At 41.7% G+C, this 22,841-nt stretch overlaps 1 protein-coding gene across 4 annotated transcripts; it reads right to left on the reverse strand.

Moving 5' to 3' along the window:
- Positions 1 to 296: 296 nt before the first annotated feature.
- On the reverse strand, positions 297 to 19,094 carry E2f8 (E2F transcription factor 8). Of its 4 annotated transcripts, none has more exons than XM_048360938.1 (13): positions 19,070 to 19,094; positions 16,687 to 16,816; positions 14,132 to 14,410; positions 13,357 to 13,513; positions 11,912 to 12,226; positions 11,314 to 11,475; positions 9,009 to 9,146; positions 6,691 to 6,894; positions 6,300 to 6,387; positions 5,518 to 6,049; positions 1,940 to 2,072; positions 1,421 to 1,821; positions 297 to 1,078 (listed from the first exon to the last, which is right to left on the reverse strand). In XM_048360938.1, exons 2-13 carry the CDS (start codon positions 16,699 to 16,701, stop codon positions 896 to 898), a joined length of 2,607 nt encoding a protein of 868 aa, XP_048216895.1. In that variant the 5' UTR covers positions 16,702 to 16,816; positions 19,070 to 19,094; the 3' UTR covers positions 297 to 895. The 4 variants fall into 4 exon arrangements, with proteins under 4 accessions (XP_048216895.1, XP_048216894.1, XP_048216892.1 ...); XM_048360937.1 differs by lacking the exon at positions 19,070 to 19,094 and adding an exon at positions 18,838 to 18,852; XM_048360935.1 differs by lacking the exon at positions 19,070 to 19,094 and adding an exon at positions 18,001 to 18,187.
- Between the last annotated feature and the right edge of the window lie 3,747 nt (positions 19,095 to 22,841).

Below are 22,841 nucleotides of genomic sequence, written 5' to 3' on the forward strand. Positions count from 1 at the left end.
GAAGGAAGCCTGGGATAGATGTAGGTTATGCTGGGGTAGGGCAGTGAAACTCCTGCCTTTCACCTGTAATCTCCAAGGGAGGAGTGGAAAGTGTGTGGCACTTAGAGGGGTATCCTTGGTCAAGTACCAGCCTTTACTAAGCCACATTCACTATTCCAAGCAAAACCAAGGGTTTCAAGAGAGGAAGAGGATGGAAACTTTCTATAAAATTAGCATATCTAAGTCCCATGATGTATTCTCCTTCCCAGTGATCTGCCTCTGAGAACAGCGCCTAAATGGCCAAATGAAATGTTAACTACATTTTAGAAAAGTTTTAATTTCAACAACTTATGATTAAAAATACATTTTATAAATAATTTTTCCATAGACTTGATTGAGGATTGTTGCAAACTCTACAAAAAGACATACTGCAACACCAACGGATTAAAGAAATTACAAAAAAATATAGCTATAGCCCTCCTATTAAAAAATACATTATACATCACACAGCATTTTCTTTGTGCAAAAAGTATGAGAGTGCTGTGTTAGGCATACTAAACATATTCACTCAAACAGAAGTAAACTTTAATACAGTTACTTTGCATAATAAAGTAGGCACAGCTGAAATAATGAATCTTCCCCCCCACAAGTTAATATACCTTAGTTCAACATTTTACTTTTATTTTGTAGGATTGAAGGCTGAATTTCGCCTTATACAAATGTGTGTATGCATGTGTGTGTGCGCGCACGTGCGCACACGCATGTGTATATATGTTTGTAAGTATGAAAACAAGTATCTGCTTTGACATTGAGTAAACCCCAATGTATATTTACAGTATTTTCAGTGGTGTTCTCCAAAGCAGTCTGTGTACATCTTCTCTATTAAATAGCTCTCTAGAGAAATCAAATGAATCAATTAGTGGACATCTTCTGTTGAGACTTCCAGTTTCCGCTGTGGGACAAAGAGAGTTCCAAAGGAGGTTTTATTAGCACCATCAAAATCCACACAGGATGGGCCAGTCAGCTTGGTTGGTCCACCTGGGGTACGGAAGAAACTTTCAGCCACTAACTGTGACCCTTTGGGCGTTACAGGAACAGGCTGGTTGGAAAGAAGAATGGAAAAAAGGAGTCAAATTCTCAAAGAAACATAAGTGAAAGCAGACCCAGAACACTGGGCTAGATAAATGTGTTGCATGTTGGAAAACCAGCATATCTTCAAATTGACTAGGGAAGTCTTGATGAGTTTTATATTCTCAATTATTTTTTGCTAAAAGGAGACAAACCTTATGATAACCCAAGTAATAAGTACTCCTTAGGCACGCTTCCTAAGTCTGGAAGAAAGGTTAGCCTTATATCACTCACTTTGCTATCGTTCCCCTCTCTAGTCTCCTATGATAAGAGGATACTGGGGGTATGTTAATTCCAGAAGTAATGCTCTTACCTGTTGTGGCCCCGTCACAGCAATTGATTGTCCATTCAGTTGGCTCTGGCTTGGGACTGGTGAGTCATGGTGGTTGGCCCTTCCCTGCTGAGAGCCTGCATTTTCTGGTACAGTACTAACTGTTTCTATTCTTGGGGACACAGGAACAGTTCCTGTACCAGATCCAGGGCTGGCAGACACCTGTACACTGGGAGAGATGAGTCCCAAATGTTGCAAGGTAAAGTTTACAATGGCTGAGCTTGGGTTCTGGACAGGAACGGGGTGGCTCGAAGTGAGAGCCGGGCTGTTCCCAACAGGTAAGGCTGCCACAGGAGTTGGTGAAACCATTAGCTTCAAAGGTGTCACATGAAAAGAGGGAAAATTAACAGCAGTGAGTTCAGATGATGTCACTGGGATAACACCTGGAAAAAAAAGGGGGGCAGAAAGAGTTCTTAAAAACACAGGCATTTGTCTGGGAAGTTTACAAGGTGAAAGTGAATTTAAGATTGGCTCATGTTTTAGTGTTCTGTACATACTCACCTGCAATGGGTGAGCCGTAGATCCTTTGGTTTGGGGAAAGTGTACCTGAGTTTTCTTTACTAGATAAAATGGATTCTGCCCCCAAGGATGAGCACTGAGTGAGAGGGATTAGGTATCCTGATGGGAACAAGGTCTAGAAAACAAGGAGGAAGGGATTATTTTACACAAAAATCTTACACGAAGAAAAAAAAAAAGGGCCACATGTCACTTCCAGGACAGTATCTTTTGGCTGTTTCTCTCACTGACCCAAGGCTTCCAATAGCTTGGGATACAGGCAGCTCAGCCACCCTGATACCAAAAGACTACTTCCACCCACTCATTCCAGTGTTTGCACTGGAATAATACGGAATATTGATTTCCTAAATGCTACCCGAGGCTTAGTACTAAGGCTTACCTGGCACACTTCCCTCACACTGATAGCCTAAATTCTGCTATTTCCTGCTATGATGTGATACTGTCAGAACCAAGTTTGAGGCCAACACAAAGTATAACAAGTTTGGATTATTAACTACAGTTAATGAATTGGGTAGGATGGTATTTCCCACAGAGTATTCTTAGGGACGCCAGTTCCTAGGGATGCAAACAAGCATGGCTTGATTCATGCTCAAATGTTTAGGAAATGCTTAAACACAAGCAAACATTGTCTTTCTTAAGAGAATTTTCTAGATACTTTATGTAGGCAAGAATTATGAATCTCCAAGTGGGGTGGACTGCATGTATAATTTCCAGATTATTTGGCAAATAAATTTTTGGTAAGGCTATTAAAAAGAGCTCATAGCAAAACAAAACAAAATCATTTTAAGCAGTGTTGATTTAAAGAATTGGCCAAACTATGGTCCAGGGGTATGTCTAATCCTCTGTTTTTGTCAAGGTTTCTTTTTTTTGCCAGTCCTGGGCCTTGGACTCAGGGCCTGAGCACTGTCCCTGGCTTCTTTTTGCTCAAGGCTAGCACTCTGCCACTTGAGCCACAGCGCCACCTCTGGCAGTTTTCTGTATATGTGGTGCTGGGGAATCGAACCCAGGGCTTCGTGTATTAGAGGCAAGCACTCTTGCCACTAGGCCATATCCCCAGCCCCTTTGTCAAGGTTTCTTTGGAACACAGTCATGCCCATCATTTATGTGTTGTCTGTGGCTGCTTGCCTGCTATACTGGCAGAACTGAGTCGGTACAATAGACAGCCAAACATTACTACCTGGACCTTTCTAGGAAGTTTGTTGACCCAATTTAGACCAAAGGAATTGTACAAGTATCAACTTTTTTTTTCTAGCACATGACTGCTTATTCTAATGATACCAAGCAAGCTTATATAAAAACACTTCAGAGGTTGAAAACAATGCCGCAACAAAGAGATTTGATTAATTCCTATTAGAGATGCAGAATGTCATTAGGAAAAAATAACTTGGGGCAATAAAGTAAGTAATAATAGAAAAAGCTTGTGGGTAGGGTTGCATGTGCCTCCCATCCTGCCTGTTAGATCTCTGAGCTTCTCCAAACAGAAAGCATCTCTGTGGGTGACTAAACTGAGTGAAAAGTCTGCTTTAGCCTCTCAGTGCTCAGGACTGGCAAGTTAAAAGCAACTCTTATGAAGTGGGGGGCTCCTTTTTATCTTCCTTCAAACTTATTTTCTCACCATTGCCAAAACAACAGTCCACACTTTGATCTCTCTCCTAATAGGTCCTTTCCTTTAGAATCAGAGAACTAAGAATCTACAAAGCTAAAAATAAGCCACAGGTTTAAATTTTGTTTCTTAAAATCAGAAATAGAGAATTTTTAATACAGTTGCTTTGTTATTTTTAGTTATACTCCTTGGCGAGTAAGTTATTACTATCACTAGTTTAACTGAAGCCTTCAGTAAAACCCATATTACTCTTATAATTGTCTCATATTAAATAATAATTATGTCTCAATATAAACTATACTTATTATAGTCTTTTAACCTATAATACCACTTCCATTTAGAAAATATATTAATATATTAGCCTTAAAGAATGAATTTGACATATTTCCCCTTGAACATTACCTCTTCCAGCCTAGTCATCCTCTGACTCTCTCTTGTACCTTCAAATTCTGTTTTGTATTCTCTGTGGTTCTTATCATCCACTATCTGATAAGTTTGTGTTTGTTTGCATACTGTCTTCTCCCCACCCCTAGGGAGTTTGGATTCTTGGTAAATGTAGGAATGAATTAGCACATGAAGTGTTCTCTCTCTCTCTGTTCAGTACATGCTAAAAAGGGTCAAAATGAACCCACAGAGGTTAAAAAAAAGGCGAGTTGTATTGGAAAATCTATCCACTGAAAACCCTAATCCTGAATAACTCAGGAGGCAACAGGAGATCATTATTCAATCATACCCACTGGCCCAAAGAGATTATGGACCTCCCAGAAAAGTGAATGGAGCCAGATAGAGCCTTGTGGTTTTCCCCCTGGCATTTACATTAAATGCAAAATGATGCTATGTGAAATAATACATGTTTTAAATGGTTTCCAGGAAGCCATCCTCAGGGAAGATTTGGCAAACTTTAAAGCCCTCTTAATAACCAGTTACAGATAATGCCCTTCAGCTGATACAGTGTCTTAAAAGGATCACAAACTCTATGTATATTGTCATGTATTAAATTCACTAATCCCACAGAAACTGTCATGTAGCCATGGGCAAGTACTTAGAAGCAACCACAACTAAAGATGGTGCAGGGTTAGATCTGAATCCAGAGCACAGTTTTTCCTACTCAGTAAATGTGTAGGAAAAATATGTGGAACAATTCCTTGATAAATGAATCAATGTAAGATGCAGAGAAGTAAATAATTTGAGTTAATGAGAGGGGCAAAATGAGAAAAATCTGCCCCCATGTTTAAATGAATGTGCTTGATCACATTGTCTTTCATAAATAATTGTCCTAAGAAAGGAGAATGAGACAATGTGTATAAAAAACCAAACACTTATGACATCTGCTCTGTGGATAGACATTCAATGTTAATTCTTTCCTGAGCTAATTTCTACCTCCTAGGGTTAAAAAAAAAATTTCCTAGAACGTCAATGGCTATAGAAATCAAGGCATCCAATGAACCTACAAGTTACCAAGATTAGTTTGACTTTTCCATTTACACAACACAGAAATTGTGATTGACATTTGAGGTAGGAACTGAAAATGGGGAACATATCTTCTAGGCAACAGATGCCAGGTACATGACATCAAACAAACACTGAAGAATGACTCAGAAAGCAGGAGTCACAGGAATCTTATGTCTGCTTATAAATTATTTATGACTTCATGACAGTTGTTTGCATTCCAGTATGCGCTAGGGAAATGGACTTGCAGACAACCACCTGTGATGCTTTAAAAAGAGCAAGTAATCCCTTCCTCTGAAGGTTAAAAATGACTCTGCCTTCATCATAGTCAGAGGATTAGCTGTTCAGGCCTCTTTTGGATTATGAGATGCTAAGGAACAGTTCCTTGTCTTCTGACATACTGTTCTTTGATCTGGTAAAGTTCACAAGCCATTACATTTTTCTCTTTTAATCGATTAGGAAATTTCTAAAAGAACAAAAAAATTAAAGCACAAGTCAAGGTTGTACTTACTGTGGAGACATTTTCAAGTCCTTTTAAGTCCTCTTTAAATTTCTTTTTGGATCCACTGTCCTCTAGCACGCTTGCTCTTTTGGAGCTTTTTTCTCCAGCTGCCTCCCTGTTTCGGTTCTTTGCACCTTGTCTCTCTGCTGAAGGCAGCAAGCTTCCAGGTCTGGAGGAGGCACTGGTCTTTGTGGCATCATTGGTGACCTTTGCAGTGGTGGCATCTGTGGCATCACTTGACCCAGTAGCTTTAGAAGAATGGGTGGAGCAGACTGTTGGGCTCTGGCTTTGGGGCGGTGTTATGGTTTGGGCTTGGGCAGCTTGCAAGTAGATGGCATAGGATGGGCCTGAAGGAGCCTGAGGTAGGATCACCGGCACTGCTGATGACAATGGGCTAGGGATGAGGGGGACCACGCCCAGAGACTGGATGAGGGATGGTGTCATCAGCTCTAGCTCTGCATTTGCTGGTGCATCCAGAGGAGCCATTGGTTTGTAGTGCCCAGATCTTGCTAGCTGTACTTTCACTTTCTTTCTGGGTTCACTGAAAGATAAGATTTAGAATATGACACATGGAAACACATTTTCTCCTAAATGTTCTATCACTTTAAACCCCAGGTTACAGCCATTACAGAAACTATAATTTCTGTAATAACTGAGTAAGAGACATGGAACAGATTATCTCTGTGGTTTCCAAAGTGAGTGCCTATGCTCACATAAAGCAAATGATTCTAATAACACAATGTGAAAGTAATTCACTCTGTTACTAAAGAGCTCTGCCAATGCCAACTTACCTTGATTGCTCTTCTAACTGCATTTTGCAAATAGCTGCGAGTTGATCCATTTTACTTGGGAAGGGTGGTGAATTCTGAGAACTCTCAGCTAGTAAAATAGAAGGGGTATGTGTGTTAAAGCTTAAGAATATTCACACAGGTGAAATTTTACTGAGGTCAGACAACATGTACCTGCTCCCAAAGTTACATAGCAATTAAACAATGTGTCCTACCAATGGCCATTAAAAGAATAATGTATACATAAGTTAGATTTATGATTTAGGGTCTTTGTGTAAAAGATAGTGAAATACTTCTCTTAATAAACACTGCTAAAGATCAATTTAGCTCCAGAAACCAATCAGATCAAAAGGTATTTTTCTTAGCAGTAGGCTGACATTCTTAGAAAATGTACCTTTGTTGTTCTTGACAGGGCTACTGGGAGCAGAATTTATCTTCCTCCGATCACTCTCTATACTCTTTACCAGTTTGATAAGAGATGGATGTCGAGTAAAGTTTGGTTTCCCACGCGTGGAAAAGAGGTTTTTGGCACAGTTCTCTTTTGTAGACTGCCTCACCTCCAAATCAGAGTTGTCAACAGGGATGACTGGGCTGGGACCTGAAATGGAAAAGGTTTGTATTTAGGGGAGGTGGTGGTTTCAGCTTCCTTAAGATATGAAATAAAAATGTAGTTCCAGGGGGCTGGGGATATGGCCTAGTGGTAGAATGCTTACCTTGCATACATGAGCCCTGGGTTCAATTCCTCAGTACCATATATATAGAAAAAGCCAGAAATGGCGCTGTGGCTCAAGTGGTAGAGTGCTGGCCTTGAGCAAAAAGAAGCCATGGGCAGTGCTCAGGATCTGAGTCCAAGCCCCAGGACTGGCAAAAAAAAAACCAAAAACCAAACCAAAACAATAATAGAGTAACTATGCTACTCTCTCACAGGTTTCTTTTGTCAGATGCACTCTGACACAGTGTTTCATGTTGTACTTCTGAAACCACACTGTACCAATCCTTTGGGATTCAAGGGAGAGTGGTTTATGAATCCCCTTTAGATGAAGATGTGCATTTGGAGATGTTCAAGTCTCCGATACAATATGAAATCCATTTGGATATAACCTATATGCATCCTCCTGTAAACCTTAAACCATCCCTAGATTACATAAAACTGAATGTAATCTGCATTGTAGATAAGTAGTTGGGATACTATACTATTTAGGGAATAATGATCAGAAAAAGTCTATATATGTTCAATGCAGACAAAAAAAATTTCAACGTTTTCACCGAGTGCTGGTGACTCATGCTTGTAATCCTAGTTTCTTAGGAGGCTGAGATCTGAGGATCACTGTTTGAAGCTAACTTGGGGAGAAAAGTCCCCTAGACACTTTAACCCCACTAATCTAATATAATCTAATAAAACAGCCAGAAGTGGAGCTATGGCTCAAGCCTCGAGGAAAAAGTTCAGGCACAGTGCCCAATGCTTAATTCATGCCCGAGGACCAGCACAAAAAAGAAAAACAAAATTCCAGTATTTTCAATTTACATTTAGTTGAATCTTTGGATGTGGAACTTTCAAACATGGAAATAGACTATAACCAATGAAGAGCTAGGTACTCTTTATTTTCTTTCTTGGTGAGGTATTAAAAATTATATGTCTTGGATGGGCACCTGTGGCTCACATCTGTAATCCTAGCTACTTAAGGAGTTGAGATCTGAGGATCGAGATCCAAAGCCAGAAAGTCCATGAGACTCTTGGTCAGTTTCTCCAGGTATTCCCCCCTCCCCCCCCCAAGCCAGAAGTGGATCTGTGACCAAAGTGGTGGAGCACTAGCCTTGAGCACAAAAGCTCAGGAACAACACCCAGTCCCTTAGTTCAAGCCCTAAGACTGGCACCAAAAACCAAAATTATATGTCTTATCATCAGACCCAACAAGTAGAATCCTTCTACTTGCTCCACTGGTTAGGCTATTCTTGGGAAATGCACCCAGAGAGGAGAGCAGAGGCATACAACATGTGATGTGAGATCTCTTAACTAGCAGCATGAGGGTCTGGGGTATACATCTGATTAGTACAGTCCTAGCTAGACACTTCATTCCAAATCACTGGACCAAAGGATCTCTCCCTGAAATGCTGTCTAAAATTTCAGTAACCCTGCAAAGGTGCCACTGTTCTTCCCACTTTACAGAAGAGGAGACTGAGTCTTGGAGAAGTAATTTGTCTGAGGATACACGGCTAATAGGTGGTAGAGCTGAGATTGGAACCTAAGCCTCCCCATCTTTCTGTGGCTCATATCCTTGTCATTTTCCAGTGATTCTGTGTGTAGATATTTGATGGAATGCAAAAATACCAGCACTACAATGTTGAGATGAGTACTAGAGACATCTATCTTGAAACCAGATTGGACTCATTTCTTAATCTCTGTGTGTTATAGTTCTTGATGTTGTTACTAAGCAGAATAATAAGGAGAGCAACTGTGTCTTATGCTCTCTGATGTTTTCAGCTTTTTAAATCCATTCACATTCAAATTTTACTTCCTGGACACAGGGTGAAAGAAGGTAGGTACAGAGATCACATGTCTAATGCCACCAGTAGCCACGTGGGCACTCATCTTTAGTTGCGTTTAGTCATTTATATGTGTCCTTCTCATGTGGAGTTGGAAAGGAGAATCTCTCCAAATGTGATTTATTAAAAAAAAAGAATTTAAAAAAACTGAAAGAAAAAAATACATACCACTGCTGTTTGGACTGATTTCTGGGCCTGTCCATTTAAAAGCTGGTTTTCTTCCTCTTTCTTCTGTAACATGAACTTTCTTGATAAGATTCAGGCTACTCAGAACATTAGCTATATCATACAATCTCCTAATTTTTGCTAGGGAAGAAAAAAGATATATGCCACTTAACAGAATAATGAAAGATCAAAAGATTTTGCTTCATAAGAAATTCATGTATATTCTAAGAGCTGTCCTGTCAATGCAAGGCAATAACATCAGAATCCTTTTAAGTTATTCTACCGCTGCCCCTTTAATTAAAACCAAGAAGACGTTTAAAATATTTAAAAGACAGTTGCTGCTGGTTCTGCATTTTGCAATGACAACAATATGCTTTGAAAACAGAAAAAAACTACTTCATGAAATCACCCTACCTATAAAAACTCTCCGTTCCTGGTTATTCTGAGGAGTCAGAAGACTTTTTATGAACAAATAGAAATGAAGCATCAATGGTAAATGTATTGTTTTTCTATTCACGATATTATATACTACAGGATTTCTTTCATATCATTAAGTATAGAAAATTTTGTACCCCCAAGGACATTTGTAAATTGTTAGGTTCTTAAGTGATAGGCAAAACATAGATTTGTTAATTCTACAAATCTCATGTCTTAAAATGTTTGTTACAAAGAGTCTGTGTTTTACTTCTGTTTGATAATACAAAATTACAAATGGAGTCTCCTTCATAGCCATTCTAGAAGGTTCTGAATTCCCTGAGGATGCAGCAGATTACACATCTGCAGTTCCAGAAATAACTAGCTTTCAGTGCTATGACTAACCAGTGAAATAGGGAGCTGAAAACTGTCTGGTGACTCAGAAAAAATAGGTGACCCATTTGTAGTACAAGGACGTGTTTTCTCAAATTGCAGATCTCCCAAGCCAATTGCCTGCACTATTGTCTTTACTCTCTACTTAATTCTGTATTGAAATAGATACACTATCAATCTAGGAATGTCTGAAGGTACTCCTGAGACTAGAATAGCTTTACAGGATAGGAAGGCCTTCCCCAGTGAGCTCCCAGGCAATTCCCATGGCCTCTGAGGTCAGTTGGGGTGGCTCTTCCTCACTACATGACTGGGTCCTGAGAAGCCACCCCTATTAGAACAGCTTTACAGGATAGGAAGGCCTTCCCCGGTGAGCTCCCAGGCAATTCCCAAGGCCTCTGAGGTCAGCTGGGGTGGCTCTTCCTCACTACATGACTGGGTCCTGAGAAGCCACCCCTATTCTGTCCAAACCTCAGAAAAGTGTTTACTAGATGTCTTTCCCAGGCTGAGCACTTCTTTCTACACCTTCTCTCTATTCCTTGGAAGGTTACTGCAAAGTCTGGCACAGGGTTCAAGGCAAACTCTGTGTTAGGATCCTAATCTAGAGTCCTTTCAAATTTAAGATAATCTGGCTAAAACTTTTCCTTCAAAAATGACAGGCCGGGGCTGGGAATATGGCCTAGTGGTAAAGTGCTTGCCTCCTACACATAAAGCCCTGGATTTGATTCCTCAGCACCACATAAACAGAAAAAGTCAGAAGTGGCGCCATGGCTCAAATGGTAGAGTGCTAGCCTTGAGTAAAAAGAAGCCAAGGACAGAGCTCAGGCCCTGAGTTCAAGCCCCAGGACTGGCCAAAAAAAACACAAAAAAACAAAAAAACACAACGAGACTGGGGATATGGCCTAGTGGCAAGAGTGCTTGCCTCGTATACATGAGGCCCTGGGTTCAATTCCCCAGCACCACATATACAGAAAACGGCCAGAAGTGGCGCTGTGGCTCAAGTGGCAGAGTGCTAGCCTTGAGCAAAAAGAAGCCAGGGACAGTGCTCAGGCCCTGAGTCCAAGCCCCAGGAATGGCCAAAACAAAACAAAACAAAAAAACAAAGTGCTCACCTCAAAAATGACAGGCCATCTATGTTGCAGGTCATTCCAGGAGTTATTTATACCCTCATGTATCAATCAGTATTAGTGCAGAGAGCAGAGATCAAGGAACCCATTTCTACTTTATAACTACTACTCTTTCAAATCTTGGATTGTACAGATTCTAAGACTTTGTTACAGTATCACATGAAGCCAAAGTATTCAAGAAATAAGAATAGTTATACACATCTTTGATTCCCAAAAGTTAGCTGTAGGGGTACCGCTGTACCTGCTGAAAAGTGAAGTTAGAGAAGATGAACTAGACAGGACTCGTTCAGTACTCAATACATTTGGAAATCAGCTAGTAATTGAAACATTATTGTTTGTGATTAGGTTTAAGCTCCACAGAAGTCCATGACACTTACTTTTAAACTTGCTTTTATCCAAATCTTCCACATGGTCTTCCCCAATTAAAATCTTGGCAGCAATTTCTAAGCTTACTATCTGAGGCGTTGACACTAAAAACAGCATCACAAATTTCTGGCTCATCACTCTTAAGGACTTATCTTTGCGGCTGTTTACAGAAGCTTTGGGGAAAGATGAAGATTAGAGAATTAAAATTCATGAAGGGACTAATGACTTCTAAAGTGACAAGGCTAAAAATACTACCACTTGATCATCCAGCTGACAACTGCAGTGTTTTAGCATTACAGCCAACTAGTTGTACAGAAGAGAGCAAGCTCCACAGGATCTTTCCTTGAGAACTGTGAGAAAGGTCTGAGCTTTTCTTTTCTTTTTTCATTTATTACTGGGACTTGAAGCCTCACGCTCGCAGCACTCTATCCTTTGAGGCATACACCTAGTCTTTTTGCTTATTTTTCTAGTTTATCAGGTAGTGTCTCATGTGAACTTTCCCCAGGACAGCCTCCAACCACAGTCCTCATCTCTGTCTTCAAGTAGCTGAGATTATAGGGCCGTGCCACCTCGCTCAGCTAGTATGGACTTTTCCATGCCATCTCTCACCTGCCCGAAATTCCACTCCAGGAAGTTCAACAAAACACATGTCTTGGTGTCCATTTTGGCCAGTGTTTGATTTGATGATATGATCCTCAATACTGTAACTCTTAATAAAGTCAAACTCTTGTTCATACTCTTTCTTTTTGATCATCATAATCTGTTCCGCATACTTATTCTCCTCTCCGACGCTCTTCAGAGTACCAAGGGTTTTGTTGAGATTGTGTCGCCCATGCCAAGTGTACCTGTTTTTGGCAAGGCGGCTCACCATGTGTAAACTCTCTAAGACATTCACTATATCATAAATTCGCCGACGCTCAACATCTACAAAGAATATGATTGTATGTTAATAGGTCACTTTGTGTTTTAGAAGTGAGTCACTTCTTGGGCTTTTTAGTTGATAGATTCAAGATAATATAATTCTATTTACGACTGAATGCAACAGTGTGAAGGTGGAAGAAACATGGCCATGCTCTCTAAGGGTACAAAGGTGTGACTATGAATTAGAAAGGCAACCTCTACTGATGATCAAATACATACTAAGGCTCAAACATTTTTTTATCCTAACTTGTGAAGCAGGTACATTAATGACCAGGACAAAGCTAGCTTACCTAGGGAATATCCAAGTCTTCATACTCTACATCCTATACTTCCTAAAACACACACACACACACACACACACACCCCACACCCCACACACACCTGCCTATTACATTCACACAACAAGTCTAAAATGATGAGATTCTCGAAAAAAATAAGATGGACTTTTAAAAAACAGACAAAAAAATTAGGAAGATATAACCCTCTTTGAGTGTCTAATTTCTTCTATATCCTTGCTACCACTCACAATGTGGTATTAGTAACTCTTGTGACTTGTGCAATCTAGTTAAATTGAATTTATCTGGCATAGCACACATCTTCAAGTTTAAGATTAGGATATTTATATGACTTTCCACAAATACCTCTAATTTGCCACACATTCTTTTTAGTTATAACTAGATTCAGGTCTATGAAAGACACAATAACTTTTACTAAACACCAAAATGCTCCCCAAACCAATCTTCAGTCTGGTGGTAGCAGAGTGGCAGGGAGCACAACCTGGTACTATCTACAGGAGGTACCAATCAATGTAACAAACAAGACGACTTTGGCTTCTCAAGAAAAGGGACAAGAGGAAAGTTCAGAGTTGGAGCTGTTTGTGAAACAAGACATAAAACTGCATTGCCTTTCTGAATAGCTTCAGACAACCTTAGCCAAAAGTAATATCATTTTCATGTTAATGACTCATTGCAATTTAAAGCCAATCACCTTTATTCTCAAATTAATAGGACTTTAGACACCTATCAATTCCCTGTGGCCTTATTTATGTCTGCCACAAACACTGGTTCTGAGCATGTTAAATCCATAAGCCCAAGTTTAATGATTAACCTTTTAAGCAAACTTTTTGTACTTACTAAGTTCTTCAGCTACCTCATCAAGACAGATGTCATTATTCACAGCAGGATTGGGATAATTAGGGTACCGGGCTAAGAACTTGTGACACAACAATCCTAAGCTTTTATCTTTTCGACTTGGTTGAGATTTCTCATATTCGTCTCCAGATAAGTGCTCCTACAAAGGAAAAGGTAAATAACATTTTATTCTAAAATATATTTTTGCCAGATTTATTAGGGGCATCTGAGCTCCATGACTAACTCCTCTTACACACCTTTTCTGTACATGCTAAGCTTGCACAACTACAAAGTAGGAGGTAACAAGGTTGGGTAAACCAGTACACATTGCTTAGCAAGTCCAAAAGCTGGAATGAAAAGTCACTCAGAACTCCCAGTGTTTGTATTTTGATGGGGTCAGGAATGCTCAGGAATTTTAGTAACAGCCAGGGAGTAATGGTGATTAATATTATATTGCCCGCACTTCTGCTTTTGTTCTTGTTTTTCTTGTTTGTTTGCTGGTCCTGGGGTTTCAATTCTGGGCCTGGGCACTGTCCCTGAGCTTCCTGGGTTCAAGGCTAGCACTCTACCACTTGAGCCACAGTGCTATTTCCGGCTTTTTCTGAGTAGTTTATTGGAGATAAGAGTCTCATGGACTTTTCTGCCCAGGCTGGCTTTGAACCATGATCCTCAGATCTCAGGCTCCTGAGTAACCACCAGCGCCTGACAATTGCTGGCACTTCTGCAACAGCTTCAAACCTGCCCCCTCCTTTCCCAACCTAGTCCTCTGAAAACCTACATGTAAACAGTCTTTGGCCTCAGGTAATCCATTTCTATTGTCAAACAATCCCCTTTTCTGATCTCTGCTTCGGATCTCAGGGCTCACAGCGCTGATAAGCATTTTCAGATTGGCTGTCGGTGTCCATGGCTCTCCCTGGGATGCTTCCTTGGGTTTGGTGGGCGTGGTTAAAGGGCCAAAATCAGGCTGTATTTCAGGTAGAGCTATATTCGCCTTAGTGGACTCTTTCAGGGGGGTTTTCATCAGTCCCCTTTTATGTGGTTCAAAAACGAGGTTTTCCTAGTTCAAAAGAAGTAAATAATTAAATCTCTTGTAAAATAGGACTTATCAGATAACTTTTGACTCTAAAATTATATGATATAGAGGATATTGCTGAGAAAAAAATGCCTAGTGGGATTGCTAAAATGGCTATAAAGTATATTCCAATGATTAGCTTGACATTTAATATCCATTCTATTTTGTTTGCTCCTTTGTTTCAAATGGGGTTTTGTTATCAAGCTCTGCCTGGTCTCAAATTCACAACCCTCCTGACTCAATCTCTAGAGTGCTGGGATTACTGGTATGCGATGCTATGCCTAGCTGGTACTGCATTCTAAAATTTAAGTTTCTCATTTTCAGTTTTGCAAAAGTATGGATCTAAATGTTTTCATTTAATTTGTTTAATTTTATTAGGACTTATCATTTCCAATTAACTTCTAATTAATTAATTTGGACTTATTCCTACTTCTATTTTGAAATAACTTTAGATTTAAAGAAGAGTTCCAAACATAATTTAGAGAGTTCACATGTACCCTTCATTTATCTTCCTCTTACACATCTGATCATTTTAAGTGATTGCCTCAATCAAGTCCAAGAAGCAACCTTTATTAATGAGTATAAGACCTGTAGAACAGAAACCATTATCTACCTAGTATAATGGCAGCATTTAGTGAATGCTGAATTAAACACCACCTACAGGAAGGAGAACCAAGCAGATAAAGGTAAGGGCCAACATATGTCATTTATCTAGCAAGTCTTCAGTGCTTAGAAGCAGGACTTCTGACCAAAAAAGCCTGCACTTTCAACATCCACTCTCTTACTGTACTTGGAGAAATGGGGCCAATGAAAGTAAAAGTAGCTTCCCAAAGTCACTGGCAGAAGCAGGGCTGCCGTTGAGACAAAAAGACTATAAGTTAAATAAAACTAATGGACACATATCCATAAGGGACTTCATATACTTTTTTTTCTATCTGTAGCAATCTTAAAGAAAAACATTTGAAATGGCCATAAGTCAAAGAATAGAGACCCACTAATTCTTCAATAACTTTAGAAACATAGCTTAATAATACTATTTTCTATGTCTGTGACATTTAAGGATTTACCAAGAGCTTTTCTATGTATAATTTACAGAATCTTCCCATAGATGACATCAGGCTGAGCAAGGTCACACATGACTAGGACACAGACCTTCCCATGCCATCTATGGAGTATTTACATGGAAGTTCATATAATGGATTCCATGAGGGTTCCTTGTCAAAGATGTGTCCAAGGAGGTACTGACCTAAGGATGGAGGTTTTCTAAAAACTGCAGCTCCTGGCCTCACCGTACAGGAGTAATAGTGATTCTTTTCTTTTATTAACATCTAACACCTTTAAGGAGTATTTTTTATGTAAGTTCACTTTTTAAAATGAGTAGCTGAATACCAATCCACAAGTCCTTGTTGACAAATTTCTTAAATAGAATTGTTTATGTCTTAAACAGTATATCAAGCCCCAATATTTAAGGAAATTGACAATTTCTCTCTCTCTCTCTTTTGCCAGTCCTGGGGCTTGAACTCAGGGCCTGGGCCCTGTCCCTAAACTTCTTTTGCTCAAAGCTAGCACTCTACCACTTGAGCCACACAGCACCTCTTCTGGCTTTTTGTTTATGTAGTGCTGAGGAATTGAACCCAGGGCTTTATGCTTTGAGCATCTACCACTAAACCAGATTTCCAGCACAAGAAGTTGACAATTTCATAAGTATTTAGTCAAGATACATGCTTGTTCTGAGTTTGAACTGATCAAGAATCCTTCCACTGTAATTCAACGAACACATTTTTTTTCTTAAAAATACCCTTTATCTCTGTTTATCTCCTTGATTTTGTGCTTCACAGTCTGAGTGATTTTTTTTTTTTTTTGGCCAGTTATGGGGCTTGAACTCGGCCTGAGCAGTGTCCCTGGGTTCTTTTTGCTCAAGGCTAGCATTCTACCACTTGAGCCACAGCACCACTTCTGGCTTATTCTATATATGTGGTACTGAGGAATTGAACCCAGGGCTTCACGTATATAAGGCAAGCGCTCTACCACTAGGCCATATTCCCATCCCTGTTTATCTCCGTGAGACTGCCACAAAATCATTAAACCAGAAATATACTAACACTGGGCAACCGCACTCCTCTTCAATCCATCTGGAATTTTTTTTAAAAAGGTAATCAAAAATCGAACATTAACAAAACACTAGAAGCTGAAAAATTAAGTCAGGGTAACATTACATTTTAAACTGCAGCAGTGAATAAAATACAGAAGTTAAAAAATACCTTTTCGTTCTCCATTCTGTCAATATCTCATACATTTAGTGTTCCTTTAAAAATGAAAAATCTCGAGCTCCTCTTCAATTCTCAGTTCAAGTATTCCAACCAGATCTAAAAAAAAAAAAAAATTAATAACCTTAAAGAAAAAAAAAAAGGAAAGAGAAAATCAAGAACCCAGTAGATCTGAAAATTCTTTCACAGACAGAAGAGATCAGGGATACAGGAGGTCACAGCAACAAAGGCTAATGAAAAAAAACCTACAAACTAGACTTAGATTTTGTTCCTGAGGAGAGATAGCACCACTGGGCAGAGAACCCCAACAGACAGGTAAATTCCTTCATAAAACCCATCTACTGCCTAAGACTTCAAGCAACCACAAAATTTTCAGTGACAACCCTATCCTCTTTAGAGAAAGGGGGCCTTTCTCCTGCTCCCACCAAATACACTGTAGCAAGCACCCACCTGTCCACAGATCAGGGCTCGGGTTCTGGATTGAGCACACGAGTTCAGGTTCTGGATGAGCACACGGGACCCCAAGTATTTCAATACCCGTCTGCATCTAGACGTCTGTATTTCTCCCCTAATACACACGTGCGCAGACGCAGTAATAAAGTTTTGGGAAGTTACTTGATATGAAACATCTGATTTCTGCTTCTAAACGCTAAGCGTACTGCTAGGCATTTAAAGGATGCCTTATAATGAATACTTTTATTTTCCTTTACAGAAAAAAAAACCTTCCTTAAAGACTCAGCGCTTTGTACTCCGGCTCAGGTGGCCGATTCACGCCACGATGGACTGCTTTCGCTCAATAAGGCAACCAGGTACAGTCCCCACGCCGTCACCAGCTCCGCGCCCAGAGCGCTTCCCCCTCCTCCCGGGGAGACAGCACCGCCCTCCGTCAGGCCGCCAGTCCACAGCCCGCCCGACAGTTCCTAGATAGCATCCTCGTGGTTTCCAGAGCAACGATTCCAGTCCAATCAGAGAGCCGGCTCCAGGCCTGCGATTGGCTGGCGGCGCTAGGGGCGTGGCCGGACCTTCCGCCTCCGATTTAAAAATTTGGCGCGGAAAGCCGGACCGTGGCCGGCACCGCCCCTTAGTTGCGCGGGGCTTGAGCGCGGGCAAACCCGCGCCCAGAACCAAGGCATCCCCGCCCCTCCCCCTTGCTCGCCCCCCGCCCTTCTGCGCGGGAGCTCAGCTCCTCCCTCCAAGGCCCCCAGCGGAGCGAGAGGCGGGAAACGGCCGCCGCCGCTGCCGCTGCCCGCCCAAGCTCGCTCCTATAGCCGGCAGTCCTGGCGCCACGTCCCTCTGCGTTCCGCTGACCTGTCAGTCCACCTCACAGTTGGAGCCGGCGGGGGCTGATCCCGAAGTCCTGGGTACTCCTTATCCGCCCAGGCCCTAGACTCAGGGTGTCTGTCGGACAGTCAGTCTTTTCCCGCCGCGCAGAGGTGGGGTGCCGGGGGGAAACGCCGGGACCAGGACTGGCGGGCCGGCGGGCGGGCAGAGGGAACGTGACCGTCCTGGAGCAGTCAAGTCCCCGATTTGAAATTAACCCGCTCCCAGCGCGAGGCGCTCCCGCGGGCTGGGAGGACCGCTCCCCTCCCCCACGCCCGCTCTTCCCGGCCGGGACCCCGTGCGCCAATCGGAGACTCTCCATGCCAGCTGCCGGCGAATCAGGGTGCAGGCACCGCCCTCGGGTTCCGCCTTCACAGCGGAGCTGGGAGGGGGGGGGGGAGGAAAAGTTCTGCAACTTTTTTTTTTTTAAATACATCCCCTATCCTTTATCCTGGCTAGAAGTTGGGGAATGAAACTTGTCCTGCTCGCGTCTAGCGAGCTGAGATGCGGGAGCATCTGCGATTCCAGATCGGGTCCGTCTCACCACAGCGCAGCCCCGGGAGTTGCTCACCTGCCTCGGGACCCCGGCAGATCATTCCCCCTGCCATCCCCGGGCACCTATTGCGCTGCTCAGTATCAGCCCATCCGGCTTCCAGAAATCGGTGTGGGGAAGAAGCTTGGCTATTGGTGCCCGAATTCACTGGGCGCGGGGCTTTGGTCCGTCTGTGAGAATTTAGGTGTGGGGGGTGGGGGAGTGGGGGAAGTAAAGTTGAAAACCCGCCAAGCCTGTCTCGGCGTCCCGCGTCTTCCCTCCTCGTTTCTTACCCACTCCTTTTCTCTGTGGCCTTTTCTCGTTTTCCTCTCTTTTTCTGTCTTCCTTGTTTCCAACCCTCAGGCGGCATTAGCCTGGTATATGGTAGAATTCTGTAGTATCATCAAGGTTAAGAGACCTTATAGTCCCAAATCCTCATTTTGCAGAAGGGGAAACCGAGGCCAGCAGGCGCCCGGGCGCTTCCTTGTTCCGCCTGGATTTTTTTTTTTTGCCGTGTTGACTTACTGTTTGATTCTCTGCCTGAAAGCGGTTCCTCTTTTCTGGAGATCTGTGCTGGGGGTTGCTGGACCGCATGCGTTGCCCAGCTTCTCCAAGGTGTGTGTTTGGGGGGCGAGGGGAGGGGGTAAGGAAGAGAGGGCTCCAGGTCTGTTTAGTTCAGGATCTTCCGGTTGTATAATCTTTAATCTTTAAACGCTATCAAGACCCGGGGTCACGCCAAGTCCCATCCCTTCACTGGCGTGTCAATGAATCATTCGTTGCTGACTCGCCGCTCGAGATACTATTTTTTCCTGGACAGGGGACAAGGGCGGGGATACTGTCACACTAAAGCGGGGGAGGGGTCTTAGGTAGTGGCATTTTCCCACCGACTACAGCCGCTAGATGGTTAGCACTTTCTGTATCTGCTTGTAGGAGCCACATGAGACCCGGGCATGCCGCTTCAGGCAAATACTACTCAAGAACATGCTTCATTCCGAAAGTTGGCCTTTCAGGTGCAGCGCAAAAGGGGCCGGCTACCTGTAATTCTTGGGTGTAAAATAAATCAGTTACAGGGCAGGGCCCCTGAATCATAAATCTTTCCTCAGGTGAGGTTTGGAAGCATCAACAAAAGGTGGATGGCTTCTGTTTTAGCCATTATCTGTCTCCCATATTATCTGTCATGCCTCTGCTCTCCATCCCAGTCCAGCGGGCTGTAAGTCCCTTCTTTAAAGCTACTCCTCAGAAGCAGCCAGCCTGATGGCCTTGTTTCAGAGATGTAGGGCCATTCACACTGCAGGTGTCTAAGTGCTAAGTATCTATAAGGCAAATAGTGCAGGTGACATTTCACAGATGGCATTAGGTGATGACATCCTGCTTCCTACTCAGCTCAGGTGTTAAAGCATGAATTGTGACTGGCAAGCTAAGCAGAACATTGTAAAGTAATAAATCAAAGTTCTCACTGTGAATGGTAGGACTGGGACTTGAGGTCAACTCTGTGTCTCTCCTCAATGCTTTCCACTGTGCTGGCTCCTGTCCTTTCTTCCTTCAGTGATTCTTGGGCGCCATTTTATTCATTTATCTTAAGAAATTATTTTCAGTAGTTGTACAAAGGAATTTCAATTCAACATGTTGGTTTATGAGTATAATACATCTTGGTGTCACCCCTCCCATCACTTTTCCCCCTATCACCCCAAGCCCCAAATTCTGACCCCAAACTATCTATCCTTTCAAGTTACCTGGTTCTACAGACCATTTTATGTACAAGAAGATGAAGGTCATGAAGGTTTAAATGACTGCCAACTTAGCTGTAGAGCCAAAATTAGAAACTAAGTCTCTCTGTTCCCATTTCACATATCCCAATTCATTGCCTTTGAAAACTTGGGTGAAAGAACTGTTAGTGACACCTTAAGCCAATTCATGACCATTTTAATTACTCTCAAATAGAAAATTGAGAAGGTGAGATATGAAATTACTTGAGTGATAGTTGTCACGTCTTATTGACGCCTGTGCAATAATCAAACACTGAGAAGGAAGGATCAGGGAATAATTCTTCTTATTTTGTACAAGTAATTATATAAATAATATTTCTTTTCATCAAACATGTTTTCTAGTTATTAATTACATAATGCAAGGGGATGTTGGTGCATTTACTTGTGGTCATTTGTTCACCATGTTGCGTAATCTGTGTCTTACTGATGTTAGACCAGTTTTTTTTCCTACTCTATGCTGCCATTCTTGTAGGTTGCACAACTGAGAAGTTGTGTAACATTTAACAATATGTAGGGTATTATGAAAAAAGCTATCAAAGGTAAAAGGGAATCATAGGTGTCATCTGATGTGCCCTGATTCAAACATTTGGCATTTCCAGATCACACTGAAGAGTCACTCACTGGGTGTGAGAAACTCTAGCAACACCGTCTCCAATGACTGAGGGAGATGAGGGGTTGGGGAAGGACTTGCTCTAGTTGTGAGTTCCTAGATCCTTCTGGTCTCTTTTGCCCTCCTTCCCCTCAGTACCTCTCAAGTACTTGTATTTCCATCTCTACTTCTTGCCCAGTGGGACAATTCAGGTTTTTTTCCCCCCATGCAATATGTGTTGGCATAGCTACCACAAAACGGCTATCTCGACCTTTAACTGGCACAAATCCCAATGTGCTGGGTTGAACTACAGCTGCTCACAACACAATCTCAGTCTTCATTCCTTTTCAATAAGGTGGCTACTCTATTAGGTAATGAATGGTACTGGATCAAATCTGGCCTGGGTTTAAAGAGGATGGCTACAACAAGCAAGGGATCCAGGCAATCAGAGACTGGAGTTGGTCAGGCTGACTGTGAAGCTAGGTTTGGTCAAAGCTTATGTCAGGTGTGTATGAAATAACTCAAGAAACTCCTAGTGAGCCCTGAATAGGTATTTGTAGCCATGGACTCAGATGTAATAGCAACAGTTGTTGATATTTATTGAATGATGATGGCTCCTTTTTTTTTTAAGAACAAAAAAGAATATTTTGAGAATAGAAAATAACTAAGACTTATAGAACTGAGTTCTGTCAATATATTACTGCACGTGTAATCTAAGAATGGTTATACAGTTTATGAGTAGGTTGAAAGAACACAGTTTCCCAGATCCAGGGTATTAAGAAAAAAGTCTATGGCTAAGTTCCTGGGAGTAGAGATGGGAATTTAGTACATTAAAAAATCCTACTTGAATAGAGGAATTCTGAATACTCTGACCAGCTATTGCTGTTTTTGCTTGTATCCTGACAGTAGAAAATATCTGTGCTGATCCCTTTCAGGTAACTTCTTCCAACCTTGTTCCTGACCATAACCTTGTAGCCACATTTCTGTTATAGACACCTCCTACCTGAGCACCAGTATGCTCCTGCAGGGCAGGGAGAGGACTTGATGTTTCCCCAGTGCCCAGCCAGATGTCTGATCTAGAACAGTCACTTGAGTGCTGGTTGGGTTAATGTTCTGCATTATTCCACTAAGAGGGAACTTTGATTTTTAATATCTGCATTGTAGAGCTGAATTCAATATCTGACACACAGTGCTTCATGAGGTTAGAAAAATGAGTTCAGAGTTACTCCTTTTTAAATTTTTTTAAAACCTTGGCTAGATGCTTCTGTTTAACTTATTCACTCACTGAAAAAGAGCATGCTTTATACCTATTGTGTTCTTAAGTCCTGTATACAATGAGTGAGACAAGGTCTTTTCCCTTTAGGAGATTATAGTCATACAGTAGAACAGTGCCAGATGCAAAATGTTAGCTGTTATTATTTTTTCTTACCTGCTGTTTTTCCTTGCAGAAGTATGCCTTTTTATGTCCTATATTTCCAGTACTTAAAAAAATTCTGTAGTTTTCTTTCCTAGCAATCCAAGCTCTTATTTTCCCATTTCAACCATATGTGTTTTTTGTTAGCCCAGGGACTATCGTGGGTACTAGTTACAGGACATAATGGTTTCTTTTGGGATCCTAGCAACAAAGCCAAACTCACTTACTGATAGCCTTCTCCTTCTGTTTTCCTGTCCTGAACCTCTTTTTCTTTTCCAAAGATGTAGGCTTCATTTGGACAAATTATCTGCCTCTGAGAATCCTTCAAGATAGCTGCTTTAGAGGCACCGGAGGCAGCCCTCTTCTTCCTGGCATAATCATTGAAGTCAGCTTAATTGAGGCTGTTGAGCTTCAGCAGGCCTCCAGTTGGGTACTGGGCAGGCTGAACAGGCTGCAGATCAGCGATCAGTCTGACACATGGTTCCTACATGAAGTTATAGGCAGTTACCAAGCACAGTAACAGGTGAA

Source organism: Perognathus longimembris, chromosome 13 (genome assembly GCF_023159225.1).
Source record: "Perognathus longimembris pacificus isolate PPM17 chromosome 13, ASM2315922v1, whole genome shotgun sequence".
NCBI lineage: Eukaryota > Metazoa > Chordata > Mammalia > Rodentia > Heteromyidae > Perognathus > Perognathus longimembris.

Bases quoted from the DNA above. Each gene is read 5' to 3' on its own strand.
- E2f8 (XM_048360938.1), bottom strand. The intron at 12,227-13,356 runs GTAAGTACAAAA...TATTCTTTGTAG, and splicing joins TGAGGTAGCTGAAGAACTTA to ATGTTGAGCGTCGGCGAATT. The intron at 1,822-1,939 runs GTGAGTATGTAC...TTTTTTTTCCAG, and splicing joins CTACGGCTCACCCATTGCAG to GTGTTATCCCAGTGACATCA.